This window comes from Nansenia antarctica, assembly GCF_963989245.1.
Source record: "Nansenia antarctica genome assembly, chromosome: 5".
Lineage (NCBI taxonomy): Eukaryota > Metazoa > Chordata > Actinopteri > Argentiniformes > Microstomatidae > Nansenia > Nansenia antarctica.
In genome coordinates, this window is record NC_137690.1 from 22792166 (window position 1) to 22807199 (window position 15034).

General features: G+C 45.7%; 1 protein-coding gene across 1 annotated transcript in view; it reads left to right on the plus strand.

Annotated features, from left to right (window-relative positions):
* Nucleotides 1-744: 744 nt before the first annotated feature.
* The window catches only part of ebf2 (EBF transcription factor 2), a gene marked incomplete at both ends in the record, with an annotated part of 26909 nt that continues 12619 nt past the window's right edge, over nucleotides 745-15034 (plus strand). Inside the window, 6 exons of the mRNA XM_080530710.1 lie at nucleotides 745-878; nucleotides 3641-3797; nucleotides 5611-5674; nucleotides 6874-6929; nucleotides 7035-7108; nucleotides 8735-8803. Coding sequence (XP_080386836.1) covers nucleotides 745-878; nucleotides 3641-3797; nucleotides 5611-5674; nucleotides 6874-6929; nucleotides 7035-7108; nucleotides 8735-8803 — 554 coding nt within the window. The remainder of the gene's footprint in view (nucleotides 879-3640; nucleotides 3798-5610; nucleotides 5675-6873; nucleotides 6930-7034; nucleotides 7109-8734; nucleotides 8804-15034) is intronic.

The following is a 15034-nucleotide window of genomic DNA, read 5'->3' on the forward strand; positions in this document are numbered from 1 at the left end:
GTTATATTTCCATTGGCATTCTTAAATGGTTTTAATCAATAAATTAAATGTCTTTCATCTGCGATCAGAAGCACTCTTTGATCAGACTTGACTCTAGAAAAAGTTTCGAAAGACGCAATAGCTATTGGCGAGTATGCAAACCTGGCAGAAGTCCAACCAACGATGGCATTTTACACCAATGAGAGCATCCATTTCAACAATCGGTCCCCCATATGGCATTGTAGCCCCTCCTCCCTACTCTATCCCGGCAGAGGAACTCATTCATGCTTCAGGACAGAGGAGTATTACTGCAAGCTCTTTGGCCCTTACATTCGCACAAAAGGTCTCTGTCAACTGTTTGATTCGATCTGGCCAATTGATCGTTAGGGTTGCTGTGTTCAGGCTGTGCATGCGTGTTCTGTGACAGACTCCGGTTTGCATGAGTTCGTGTGTCCATCGAACAGGTGATCATTTGCAGTCGAGTCGACGTTGGACGCTACCTACACCTTGCGCTTGGACAATGATTGCTGTCCACTGGGAGATACCCTTCTGCCTACTTTTTATCATCCTCAAGTCTGAATAGGCCACAAGGAAGGGGACGCATTTACTTTGGGCAGCTTTTGAAACCCCATTCGTCCCAAGTGCTCTCTTATGAGATATATTAGCAACCTAGACGGATCTTCATTTATTTCCCCAAAGTGATATTTATTCCGAAATTTCCCAAAGAAATAAGAGAACATCTTTTTGGTATTAGTTACATTTTAAATGTACGGAATCCAGGAGCATCTGATAAGAGACGTCAGCGGATTAAAAGAAAGAACGCTTGGAGAGGAGATGGATCCGGTCCGGTCCTGGGTGCGAAATGTTGGAGTGGTGGATGCGAATGTAGCGGCTCAGAGGTACAGTACCCGGGATATAGAGTTGTTATCCACCTAATATAGAGTTGTTATCCTACCTAATGTAAGGCATCAGCAGTCATAATAATGTGCTTCAGGCAACTGATCGGCATAATATACGAGTGTACGAAATGATGGATTCAAGGTGATTAACTTGGTCCTCACTCGATTTACTCTGGCTATATCTATGATTTGATGATGATATGATGTGATGTGAATTGTACGACATTATTAGTCTACTCTGCAGCGATGACACTATGTGCACATTGATTGATTATAAATGCAAAAGCTTACGTTGAGGCAAGTTATCTCACGTGCATGCATGATCACCATAAACATCACCCATGCAGCCGTCACATATACTTCCAATGACTGAAAATAATGCGCATGCTGATCCTGTGCAAACTCATCGACCCTAAACTTCTCCAAACTTGGATGAAACGAAAAAGCAACAGGTTGCCACTCGAGTTGGTGTTGCCGGCCGTAAAGTTGACATTCTGTAGGAAAACTGCGAGCGGCCAGCTGGCTTTGTCTGCGATGAGAGCTTGGCGTGTCCAGGGTGCGCGCTGTCAATAGCAGGGGGTGGCGGTGTCACGAGCCGCATAAAAGGGTAAAACAAAACACAACAATAAAACAAAACCGCATTCTGTCACGAAGCGTCCGCCCGGAATAATGTTATCTGAGTGGGGATCGCCGCTGGCTGTTGACAGGACGCGCATCTAACATGTTTGACGGTTTATTGTCTGGAATTAAATCCAATAATCTAAATCATTAGATTTTTATATCCCCAACCAAACGCTTATTTATCACACATCAATAGGCAGCTATCAGGACTAATGTTTCTTATGACAATGTTAAGAAACATTATAATAGCCTAATAATAACCCATGATAATTAAGAAATAGGCCTTAGACATATTCGTCCTTATGTGCAAATACAATATTCAGTTTCAGCCAAACATTTATAGAAAGTTTATTTCGTTCAGAGGCGTGTTTAAGTGCACCCACATTTCATTAGGCCTAAGTATAATTTCTGTAAACGTTTTTTTAACTGTCTTTTTCGCTCACGTTTATCACTGTTTTATTGGCCTATAGGCCTACGTTTGAAATGTTAAACAATTGCAATTCATTAGAATGTTATGAGAAAATTAGGCATTGGACAGATATTACTTCAAGAACATATGGACCAAAAGGTAAGGAGGCTAACAATAATAGCCTCCTTTCACACTGTTGAACAACCTAAGACAAGTCATACGCTGGCAAAATATCAATATCGACAGTTGAAACTTTGTTTTAAAAGATGGAAACATTTCCTGTGATCGCTGGGACTGAAGTGATCATAAACGAATTGTCTCATTATGTTATTCATCTTATGTTATTTTAATACTTTCGATTACAACATTTGTTAGGTCTTTTATATTGCCTAAGACTTATATGTCATTGCCAATGTAACACGATTCAAGTTACTTGTTGAAAATAATTGACAAATTATTATAGGCTATAATTCGGTTAATTCTATGAGTTATAGGCTATAATTCGTATAAACGGACAAAAATTGTATTTGAACTTTCTCTGAAAACATGTATAATAATGACATAAGATATTTTAGCAGTTGGTTGCATTTCAAATGTGCAACTCAAGGCAGCGTTTTCTTGGGGTGAGCCCGTGTGTCTGCTAAATGGACCGCGGCACAGGCCCGCATCCGCACTAATATCATTTGCTGGATGGTGTGTGCACCTAAGACAATCTAGGCCAGGTTGTCTTCCATCATTTATTGTGCTGGAATAGATTATGCAAGATTTAGACCCAAATAATGCGTTAACTTCCCAAACTTGATGTGATCTGTTGCTATCGGTTATTTGTCATAACGAAGGTCAATATGAATTTCACAATAACTTTCAAAGTACCTAAACTTACATTCGGTGTTATTTGAACGAAAACATCTTCAGATAATCTTCAGCTAATATTTCGCAGAGAACCTCTCCCGTTATACCTCGTAGCCTGCAGTGAGAGGCGAAGCATTAACCATCACATGCAATTTGAAGGCTGCAGGCCTTCAGCCATAACGCTTGGAGCAAGTCCAACTTTGACCCTTTAATTACATAAACATTGCAAGCAGTTCCATGCAATTGCTGTTGACACTTTTGTACCTTAAAAGTTGACGGATGGATCAACATTTTGATATCTTTCTGCCATGGATAATTCTTGATTTCCTCATGCAAGTTAATTATACCTCATTAGTTGAATACTTTTAAAAAAACATATTGTACAATTAGCAAATAATCTTATTGAAGTCTATGCTTTAGATTGTGATATCAATTAGGAACTAAATCATATAATGTTTTTGATAGTTGAGTGGCCTAAGTTATTATTATTATTATTATTATTATTATAGTTATTTTTTTGTTACAATAGTCTCTGTTAAATCTAGAGTATTTTTAAAAACGGCTTTCCCCCACAATGCCTTGACCAAACAATTATACTGTATTTCCAACTTAGAATCTAATAACATTTTATTGAATAAAATATAACTCATTATAATCACTAGAGAACAATTTCTTCACAATACTTCACTTTACCAGAACTCAAATGTCATGTCTCACTAATCCTGTATTGGCTCAGTGACCTACCTGTTATGTGTTCCTTTCTAACCAGTTATCTATACATCTTTCATAAGTGATTGATATCATACTGTAAGAGCTGCAGGAATGTGATAGGATTTGAATGTATAGAGGGTGACCTGATTGTCCTCTCTCCTGTCCTCAGTGGGGTAGCTCTCTCCAGAGCCCACTTTGAGAAGCAGCCCCCCTCCAACCTCCGCAAGTCCAACTTCTTCCACTTTGTCCTGGCACTCTACGACAGACATGGGCAGCCTGTTGAAGTGGAGAGGACTACCTTTGTGGACTTCGTGGAGCATGATAAGGTGTGTGGATGTGTTCGTGCGTGCGTGGGTGCGTGCGTGTGTGTGTGTGTGTGTGTGTGTGTGTGTGTGTGTGTGTGTGTGTGTGTGTGTGGTTGCTTGACTCTGTGAGTGTAGATTTGTCTGATCTAATGCATGAACTTCTCCAACTATCTCAAGTCATAAATCCCACAAGTTGCTAAATATTAAAAACACATTGAGGCTGTGATTACCGAGTTGAGATGGTAACTCACTACCCACACCCGCACCATGAGCAGACCGCAACATGTAGACACCGCAACATGTAGACACAAAAGGGTAGCAGGACATTGCTGTGTATCCCACAACCAGGAGCTTAACTTGACCTTCCACATTCCCTATAAAGCTGAGCATATCGAACAGCTGACAGCTATATGTTTACACAAGCTTCACTCTTAATAAGCCTGGCTGAAAAAAAATAACTAATGACTAATTAGCAGCCTGCCTCATTAGTAGGACATCACTTCTTTTAAAAATGCAAATTATGCTTGCTTCTCTTAAGTTACACTGTGAACAAATCATCAAAGTCTCCTTCCCTCCCACCCCCATGCACTAAATACTGCTGAGGGGTGAATTCCTCAGGTCAGACAAGGGGCCAAAATAAGGAGAGGAAGAGGTGCATAGTGGCGGTCAGATCAAGAGAGAGAGGGAGAGTTTGCAGAGAAACGGAGAGACAGACATGGAGAGTCAGGGGAGGGGTAGAATGCCCAGGGTGGGAGACTTGTGCCCAGTGTTGATGGATGTTTTTGCCTTGTGGTTAAACCCAGACGGGGAGTGTGAAGCTTGTGGTCCAAACTGGTAACAGCTCTCCCCTCTGACAGAGAAAAGAGGACAGTGTGCTGTCAACAGAGGTTCAAACACTGTTTTGTTTTACAGTGTGAAAGGGAGGGAGACAGGGCTCCACACTGGGGCAGCAGGGCTATTGCCAGGGCTGAGAGCTGTCAGTATTCCCCCCAGTGCCACACACACAGGGCAGGGCAGAGTGATATGACGGCTGCAGAGGAGTTCATTTTCTGCATGGTTACCCTGGCATCTGTTTTTGTTTTGTTATTATTCAGAGTAAGGCGGTAAGGGAAATAAATGTTCCTCCGAGTATATTTGCAATACACTGTCAGTTTCTACCATCTCTCTCTTTCTATCTCAGTCTTAATCTTAAGTGTCTTTCACTTTGGTTCATCTCTCTTAATTTTCCCATTTCTTTCCCTCCTCTCTAATCTCTATACTTTTCTCTCTGTCTCTCTATTCCTGTCTCTCTCTGCCGTGTGATGCCGGCTCCCTAGGTTATTGGACCAGAGAGCATTCCTTTGAGACCAGTTAGAGAGATACTAGGGAAAGAAAGAGAGGGTGGTGGAGTGGCCAGGGGGAAGGAGGGATGGAGGAAGGGAAGTTTCTTCGTCAAGGTCGACTGCTGCTCACTCTCAAAGCACTGGGGTAGTTTCCACTCACTCGAATATCCGGAGAGAGAGCAAGCACGCACAAACACAGTACATATTCTATTTGATCACAAGGCTTTAGGATTTGACATTAGACATAGCAACAGTTCAACATCTAAAAAGAGCAACCAACACAAGGTTAAGTACCCAGCTCAGGAGCACCAGCGTAGGGTCCCCCAAGGGGTTGTGAGCCTGCAACCCTCTGATCCCAGCACCTCTCCCAGGGAAGGATGAGCTGTAGGATTAGAGGAGCCTGCCTGTGCTTAACTCTGCCTAGGGATGCCCAGTTGTACTTAAGTGTGCTTAACTGTGCCCCCAACGTGCTTAACTGTATGCCCTGTATCTGTCTGTTGTTTCATTCTAAGGAGCAAACGGGAGAAAAAACTAACAACGGCACGCACTACAAGCTACAGCTCCTCTACAGCAATGGTGAGTACATCTCCAAACCAACATGGGTTCACACAAGAGCCTGCTTAGAGTCAGTGGACACTCAGGATTTGATGTGTGAGGTTTCATGTCTCTAGATTCTTTGAGAGTCCAGGAGACATTCCTGGGTGTCACCACCTCTGAATGTCCAGAACTGACCAAACACCATGGCCGGCATAATGAAAATGACTTACCTACCTGCACATTCTTTACAATTATCAGAAGGAAAGCTCTGTCTTCTCCCCTGCCTCCGTCCCACTTTTACTCTCTTAGCACTGAATATCTATCTGCTCAGCCCATCACTGTGTTCTTTGAGCACCAGATTTAGCTGTGTGTGTGAAGCTGCTTCCGGGCCCGTAAACGGGGAAATGAGGTACATGGTGCCCCCCATGGTGCCACAACATCAGATCGGGGATATGGAGAGAGATTTCAGCTCCCATGAGCCTCTGCTGCCCCTCCTCCGCCATCGCTACAGCACCCATGGGAGAGAAGATAAAAGACATGTACCAGATCGACCCCCACACACCCCCACGATACACGCACACACACACACACACACACACACACACACACACACACACACACACATACACCAGCACACGCACGCCTGCCTCTGCACTCCCCCACCCTAAGCAATATCAAAGGCCTCCCGATTGAGACTTTGATGAGAGGAATACGTTTAAAGCAATACTGTGCAAAGCCTCCATAAAAACAAAAAACCTTGGATAAAACATGCTGCTCCTGAGAAGCTATTCATTACACAAGGTTTCCCTGTCCTACGTGATTTTCAAAAACCAGGGGATTTGAAACAGCCAGGGGGTAAAGGTTCAGGTGTTCTGTAAAAGAATGAGGCACTCTGTCAGCTCACACAAATACACTCTTAAGCCCTCCTCTGCTCCTCACTCGTTCCCTCTGGCCTCACATCAGCTACAGCGTTAGTCAGAACAGACTCCTCCCGCTGGGTTGTGTCTGATTGGTCTGAGGTCAAGGCGACTGTGGAAGAGTTGGACACTAATGAACATTTTGACACTTACTCTACACACTGAGCCATATGTAAATGAATGGCCTTTATGAGAATTAAATCAGACAAAAACTTGTTTGGGCCAATGCATGTCTGATCACTGTAGGAACACCAACACTGTCATTGGCTTGAAAGGGCCGTCCTTGTTTCCTCAAATGATTGTTGATGTGTTTGTGTGCAGGGGTCCGTACGGAACAGGATCTTTATGCGCGGCTTATCGACTCTGTCACCAAACAGGTAAGGACCACTCTCTGCTTGGAATGGATTTGGTCTGCTAGTACTAAGAGCTTGATTGATTGCACAAGAAATCTAATTCCACATCACTCTCTCCCTCTCTCTCAGCCTATAACATATGAGGGACAGAACAGGAATCCTGAAATGTGCAGAGTTCTGCTCACTCACGAGGTTATGTGCAGGTGAGACACACACACACACACACAGACGCCCACACACACACACACACACACACACACACACACACACACGCACGCACGCACACACACACACACACTCACACACACACACACACACACACACACACACACACACTCACACACACACACACACACACACACACACACACACACACACACACACACACACACACACACTCACACACAGACACACGCACACACAGGGAGGAAATTACATCCAAAGAAATATCCATTACCTCCTGTCTCTGTGCTTTGTCTTGATGTGTCTGACATGTGGTTTTGAGACAACGTACAGTGCTCCGCGATTTGAAAATAAAACTAGGGGTGCACTGGAAATATAGCCCTTCTGTCATCAGCCTTGTTACAGTGTGAGCCCCCTGCTGCCTTCCACTGTAGCCCCCCTTGTCCCCACCGGCTCCTGTTTCTGCCTGGAGCCCCACTGAGTTGGGGGGCCAGACCCCCTTCAACCGCAACAGAAACACATTAGGGAATAATCAGCCCTCTTACCCCTTACGTCTATAACCTACCCCAACCTGTACCCCTAGCCCATGTGATATACATGACCATGGATCCACATAGGAACACTGTTCAGATTTAGAATAAGAATTGTAGAAAATGTTCTCATAAAGATTTCTCCTGTAGTGTCCATGCAAATTATGTACAGTATGTTTGTGAAAACGGAGTTCTATTGATAAGTGTAGAAGAAGAGTTTGGAGTGTAAGGCTATGCTTAGTCAGTGTTTCTTTGGGGGTGCAGAAGTAGAGCAAGAAAAGAGAGAGAGGGAAGGAGAGAGAGTGGTGTGGAAGTGGGGCAGTGACCCAGGGTTTGAGGGCAGTAGAGGAAGAAGAGGGGGGATGGGGACAGGGGGAGAGGGGCTAAGACTGAGTGGGCTTTGCCATTGTGTAGCCAGCAGATGCCCGAATGTGACTCACAGCTGGCTAATAACAGAGCCGCGGAGGCAGAGGGCAAGCATCACAGCTGGGGAGTGAGGCCGTCTGACAGGGGGGCGGAGGGGGGGCAGGGCAGGGCCAAGCTGGGACACGAGAGGGGTGAGGCGAGGTGTAGGGGTGGCAGATGGTTAGGGGTGGGGGCACTTTTGTTATGCAGCGAAGGGGACTTGGAGGGGGGGCTGGGGGACCAGCAGGCTCCACAGACAGGACTGCTGACGAATTGAAGGATGCTGGGAGGTGGGGTGTGTGTGTGTGTGTGTGTTTGTGTGTGTGTGTGTGTGTGTGTGTGTGTGTGTGTGTGTGCGTGTGCGTGTGCGTGTGTGTGTTTCTTAATGTGTTTGTCTGTGTCTGCGTGTGATGGGGTGGGGGTTGAGTTTGATTTTCAAAATCAATGTGACAGATTGCCAGGCTGGCTTTTCACTTTTGAATGGTCTCCCTCTGTTTATGTGGCTCGTCGTTGTACCTTTTCTCCCCTTTTCTTTTATTCTTTTGTCTCTTTTTTTCCTCCTGTCTTTTTTGTCCTCTTTTTTGCTTTGTTTTCCTGGATATCCAGTGACTGCAGTGCCGTCTGGGAGTTTGGAGGGAGCAATGATGGGTTCTGTCAGGCTGTGTGAACTGACTGTTCCGTGTTTTGTTTTTGTTATTTCCACACACACAGCCGCTGTTGTGAGAAGAAAAGTTGCGGGAACCGCAACGAGACGCCCTCAGACCCGGTCATCATTGACAGGTAAACAGCACCTGACACCCGCTGACACAGCCATAGTCATGTCAAACACCTTGTGTATGTTCACTTCACTCCCATTGTGTCCCAAACTGTCCCTCTCACATGCCTGGGATACCTCTTCCATGCACACAAACACTCACACAAGCATAAAGGTCTGAATGCACATGAACATTTACTCACTGCAAGGAACTTCCATACACACATCACACATCCTGTCCAACCGCTGCTTACTGTTGACACGGGGGAGGATAGAGGGTGCAGGACAGTGTGATAAAAAGCAAGAGGAGTGAGGGCGAGAGAGAGAGACAGAGAGAGAGAGAGAGCGAGAGAGAGAGAGAGAGAGAGAGAGAGAGAGAGAGAGAGAGAGAGAGAGAGAGAGAGAGTTTAGAGTGAGGGCAGAGACCCAAATCTGGGCTGTTCCTGTGATGAGATCTCACAAATCAGCCGTTGCTTTTATGGCCAGTAAAGACAGAGGCCCCAGTGAGAGAGGGAGGGTTAGACAGGGCAGAGGGAGGATAGGAGGGCCCAGGCGTAGTGTTTGTGTGTGTATGTGTGTGCATGCGTGCGTGCGTCCGTGCATCCGTGTGTGCGTGTATGGGGGAGTCTGCACTTTATGTGTGAATGTGTGTGTGTGTGTGTGTGCGTGTGTGTGTAAGTGTAAGTATAAGTGTAAGTGTGTATGTTTGATAGGTCACCCTCCAGGTCTGTGTCTCTGTGCCAGCTGCTTTTAACGGAGCGTACCCACCCTGTGAGTGTTTATGACACCGAGGCATGCGTCTGCGCTAGTTAGCATCTCTGCAATATACCTGTCAATGCTAATGTGAGCGTCTGGGTTTGGTAGAGCCTGCACTAACATATGCAGAAATATATCTGTCTATTCATCAGTCTGCCTCCAATGTCTGTCTGTCTACCTTTCTTTCGGTCAGCGCATCCTAATAGCCACCTGTGACCATCCTCCCCCCAGCACTTGACATTGCATGAAAAGGGAATCAAAATGTGTCCGAATGATGAACAGTTAGGGTCTAACACATCATATGAGAGCTAACATGTAGTTGATGTCATCTTCTGACAGCCAGTTATCAGGCTTTAGAGGAGATGACTGTTCCCTTAATTGCCTTGTGTGATGGCATCCAGGGATTTGGGAAGTCACACTGTGTCGGTCTGGCATTAACCACTGTGATAAATGCTCATAAGCAAACCTGATGGAGAATAGTTTCTCTGTGATGTCATCACTCCAACCTTCATCGCCTCATCCCTCCCCCCACTCCCCGCACAAAACACACTCACTTCATATGTCAATGAGTTTTCTCGTCAATGAGTTTTCTCTCTCTCTCTCTCTCTCTCTCTCTCTCTCTCTCTCTCTCTCTCTCTCTCTCTCTCTCTCTCTCTCTCTCTCTCTCGCACACTCTCTCTCACACACTCTCTCTCTCTCTTTCTTTCTCTCCCTCTCCTCTGTTCGAGCTGGCTGGCTGTTGACAGTGTGTCTCAGAGGATCTCTGCTGAAGATAGTTTTCATATAATGGAAAAATTGGGCTGTTGTCTTTCTGGATTTTTCCCAGAATCTCCAGGAGCAGCTGTGTTTCTCGTTTACGCACATTACTTTCCCAATGACTCCCCTCCTCTTCCTCTGTCTTCCATAGCTAAACCTTTCCAAAGATTGTTCAGAAGTAGTGTGGGGGGGCTTGTGAAGTGGGGGATCTATATCCCTGTGTGAGTCCGTGCAGACTGATGCTGGTGCTGTGAGGATTGATTTAAATGGGATCGTTGACCTACTGTACCCTCTAATCACGTTGGGTATACCCCAGCCTGATAGGGGCTTTTCCCTCTTGACAGGCCAATGGAATCCGCTCCTGGGGGAACAGCCTATTAGCAACTATGTAATTTGCGATAAGCTCGTGGAATTTGCTGCAGTGTTGCACTGTGTCCTTGCAGAAATCCCAACTTTACTTTGGGGGATTTGTGAGGGTGTGTGTGTGTGTGTGTGCGGGTGGGTGGGTGTGTGTGTGTTTGTGTTTTTGTGTGTAGGTGTGTGTGTGTGTGTGTGTGTGTGTGTGTGGGTGGGTGTGTGTGTGGGTGTGGGTGTGGTGTGTGGGTGGTTGGGTGGGAGGGTGGGTGGGTGTGTGTGTGTTTGTGTTTTTGTATGTAGGTGTGTGTGTGGGTGGGTGTTTTTGTTTGTGTATGTGTGTGTGTGTGTGTGTATACGTACAAAGACATTGACATTGTTTTTGTATACAGTACATGAATAAATGTTTGTGTGCATCGGTGCATGGGTGTTTATTTACGTATGTATATGGATGGATGTGCAATTGTGTGTCTGTGACCCCTAGCCTGACCTTTTCCCCCCATCATTGCTTGGGGCCTAAATTATTCATGTGTGTGTGTGTGGTGGGGGAGCGGTCTGTTTCTGTGGCTGCAGTAATCAGCCTCCTGCTCCCAGCCCCAACACCTGTTCTCCAATTAACATGCACCGCGCTGGGGCCCACCCGCTCCTACAGCCGCGCCATCTCTCTCTCTCTCTCTCTCTCTCTCTCTCTCTCTCTCTCTCTCTCTCTCATTCTTTCTCCATTTTTCTCCTTTCCTTTCTTTTGCCCCCCCTTTTTCTCTTTCTCTCTCTCTCTCTCTCTCTCTCTCTCTTTCTCCCGTTCTCTCTCCTTCTTTCTCTTCATTTCTCTCTCTCTCTTAATCTCTCCCCCCTCACTCTCTTTCTTCCTCTCTATCTTTTCTTGTCTCTCATACTCCTAACCATATTCTTACTTTCTCTCTAACCATATCTGTCTCTCACTAATTCAACCCTTATCTCTTTCTTCCTCTCCCTCATGCTCCCCATCCCTCTCTCTCCCCCTCCCTTTAGCCCGTCTAATTTTGCAATAATTAGGCGGTGTCATTAGGACACCTACCCAAGCACATGGGAGTTTGCAATTCCCCAAACGGCCCAAACCCCCTCTTTTCTAATCTCCTTTCCATATTGTTTCGGTCCTCACCCCCCCCCCCCCAATTCCCCCTCCTCCCTCTCCTGCTGCCGCACTCCCTCCTTCTCCCTAATCCTGATTTGAGTGAAAGGGGAGAGAAAAGATCACAGCTGATCCATAGGGAAGGGTGGCGGGATGGAGGGAGGGAGAGGGCAGGGGGGTTGGAGGTGGTGGCGGGGAAGTCAGGACTGGGAGATGACTCCTTAAGCTGCACTTCTGTCTCTGCCTGATTCAGGGGAAAACACTGACCAGCATCACATTGCTTGAAGTGACTACTGTTTGTTTTTCTCTCACTCTTTCACTGACTTTCTTACCTATTCATACTGTTGATGGGACTTCCTTGCTTGGAGGAGGTCACTTATCTTTGATTGATATACTGACTGATTGATGGATTGATTGATTGATTACTCTATGCCGCCCGTCTCAGATCTTCACTAATTATCCACACATGTGACTGTGGCATTTGAAGGCTTTGCTACTAAAAAGGGTTCACATTTAATTTTCACAGTATGTACTCGACAGTTGTGTACCTTGATATGTTCTGTTTTTAGTATTTAGTAGGCCATGCAGTACAGCTGTTGCATTGTCTGATCTGAAGTTATTTTCTCCTAGCTGACCAAACTGAACCTCTCTTTTGCTTATCTAAGGTGTTCTCCTCTGTCCATGCAGACAGGTCAGTTAACAGTGGCATTATTTGCACGGTGACCCCTGACCTTTAGAGAACTATATGAGTTCTGGCCCAGAGCTGGCCTCTGCATTTATTAGAGAACCATGCTTTACAATGGAGACAGGCAGATGTTTGTATTAGTGTTTGGAGGAATGAGGAATCTGCAAGGGTGGAAGGGGGTAGGGTTTCAGTGTAAGAGCCAGGTTTTATATTTGGCTAGAAGGTTCGGATCAATACATAGTCATAAGGACAGCATTGGGAGATCCATTGTAAGGCCGGAAAACCAGGGTAAGAGGGGTGGATGTGTGTGTGTGTGTGTGTGTGGGGGGGGGGGGGGCAGGGGGGGTTGATCAATGGCAAGCACTATCTCACTAATTGATCGTGTTTTCAGGAGGGTTCTTTTTTAACAAGCCGACGCTCTTAGAAAAGAGGAATAATCAATGGGAATTTTCCAACATTGTCAATATCGCTTTTTCCCTGCCCCCCTTCAACATGACAAGCTCTTTGACAATGCAAGGGAGCGAAATATGCATTGAACCTTCGGTTTCTGTCAACTAAAACATACCATATGCTTTTCTGCAAGTTATTTTCTCCGTTATTAGACCAGTGCTATCCTTTTCTGTGTTTAGCAATGATGCTTATTGTAAGCTCCACTTATGAACTGCGATCAAGGTCTCCTTACGATGGCTTGACTTCAGAACTGAAGAGGAATGCATTGCTTGTAATCTTGTTCAATTGTATTGTTGAATGTAGATTTGTCCATGCTGTGTTGTCTTCTACATTCACTTTTGGATATCAATGTCCTCTAAATAGTTGTAACTTCCACAACTTCTCTCCAATGGGTCAATTTCTAATGTCTTCATGTGAATGAGTATTATGAGTCAATGTTTTCACATGCTGTTTGTGTGGATGGATCCATAGACCGCACTGGTTTTCCCTGTGAGAACATGTCTGTGAACCAGCACACCCATGGCAGAGTAAAGCCTCATATCAGTGTCTGTCCGTTGGTGCTGTAAAACTATAGGCATCTTTATGAGACTTCACGGATTTAGTCTGTCTGGACAGTTTAACAATAAACCATTCAGATATCATTTGTTAATTTGTATCTGAATGCCCTGCCTCAACAACCATCTCTCTAAGGGACACTTTGCCCATCTGTCTACATTTTATTGTCAGTCTGTCTGCCTGGGTGTCTGTCCTTCTCTCTTTCTCTCTCTCTCTCTCGCCCTATAAATCAGTGTAGTATTTTGTAGATGTTTGGAACACACAGGGAAGTAGCATTGTAGGGTTTTATTGTGGTATCAGTGTATCTCTGTGCAGGTCTTGTCTAGTATGTCTGTATCGTACTCCCTGTGTGAGCTTGTTAGCCTCACTATGTACTTCTAATGGAGGGGAACGCTCCCCTCTCCAACTGAATCCCCAGGAACATATTAGGAGCACAGCTTTTTGGAAAAGAACATTATACTATTGGCCCAAAAAATTTGAACAGCAACCATTTTTTTTTTGATGTCAGGGGTCAAATTCCTCCCCTTTCCCAGATGCATACTCAGTAGCAGCCAAACTGGCTTGTTGCGTCACCATCGTTATGTACTCTTGAAGGGTTCAACATTTAGAAGAAAACAATGTTCGTTTTGGGAGTTGTCTGTAACCTCTTTACCTGCGGAGGCTTCAGTGGGATTTCATGGCCACTGGCAACAGTGAATGTCAGGGGAACCGCCCCACGAGGGTCTTGTTAATGGTCATGCTGTGCCCCCCCACCATCACGTCCTGTGTGGATCCCCCTTCTGCTATGGTGGCTTGGAGACCCATTTTAAAGAGTCAGAGCTTGTCCCATAGGAGTCCTGAGTGGGGCTGGGGGCTGTCTGAATTACACAGATCAATGCCATGACAAACCATCCATACAGGCTCATCCCACTACCTCTACTGTAAGCGTGCCCTGTCTTCTAGCCAAACATTAACAGCACCCACAGGAACACACAGAGCCAGCTAAGCAGAATCTACCTATGCTGATCTTGTACAATTTCCAAAATGTTACGGGTCTTTACAGTAAGTCTTGGTAATCAGTTGAGACTTGAGTGTGGTTAACCGAAGTGGCCATGATGCATTATACTGTACATACAAGCACACACACATGCTTAAGCCTTTAAACTATCTTAAATGTACAGTGCGCACACACACACACACACACACACACACACACACACACACACACACTCGTCCCTTCACTCCCCTGTCACAGGCTTCTCCCTGGTGGCTGGTAGTGGCCAGTCCCTCCAGACCCCCTGTCAGGGAGCCCCTCAGGCAGGCAGGGGGACATGCAGGGAGTGAAGACAGGGCCCAGAGGCTCCGCTGCACACAGATCCAGTCCCACACAGCACACTGGCTGTACCACTGTGAGCAGCTGGCACCGGAGTGGGGGACATCTCCTCCCTGGAGGCTAAGAGAGGGGGAGAATGACACAAAGACAGACAGAGGAAGAGGGTGCAGTGTCTAGCATATCAAATACTAACTGACAGGTCCTGCTTGGAAGAAATAGGCTCTAAAACTCTACTCAGTCAGGGTGGTAAAGAATCTGAGTCAGAGGACAGAGAGTCAGAG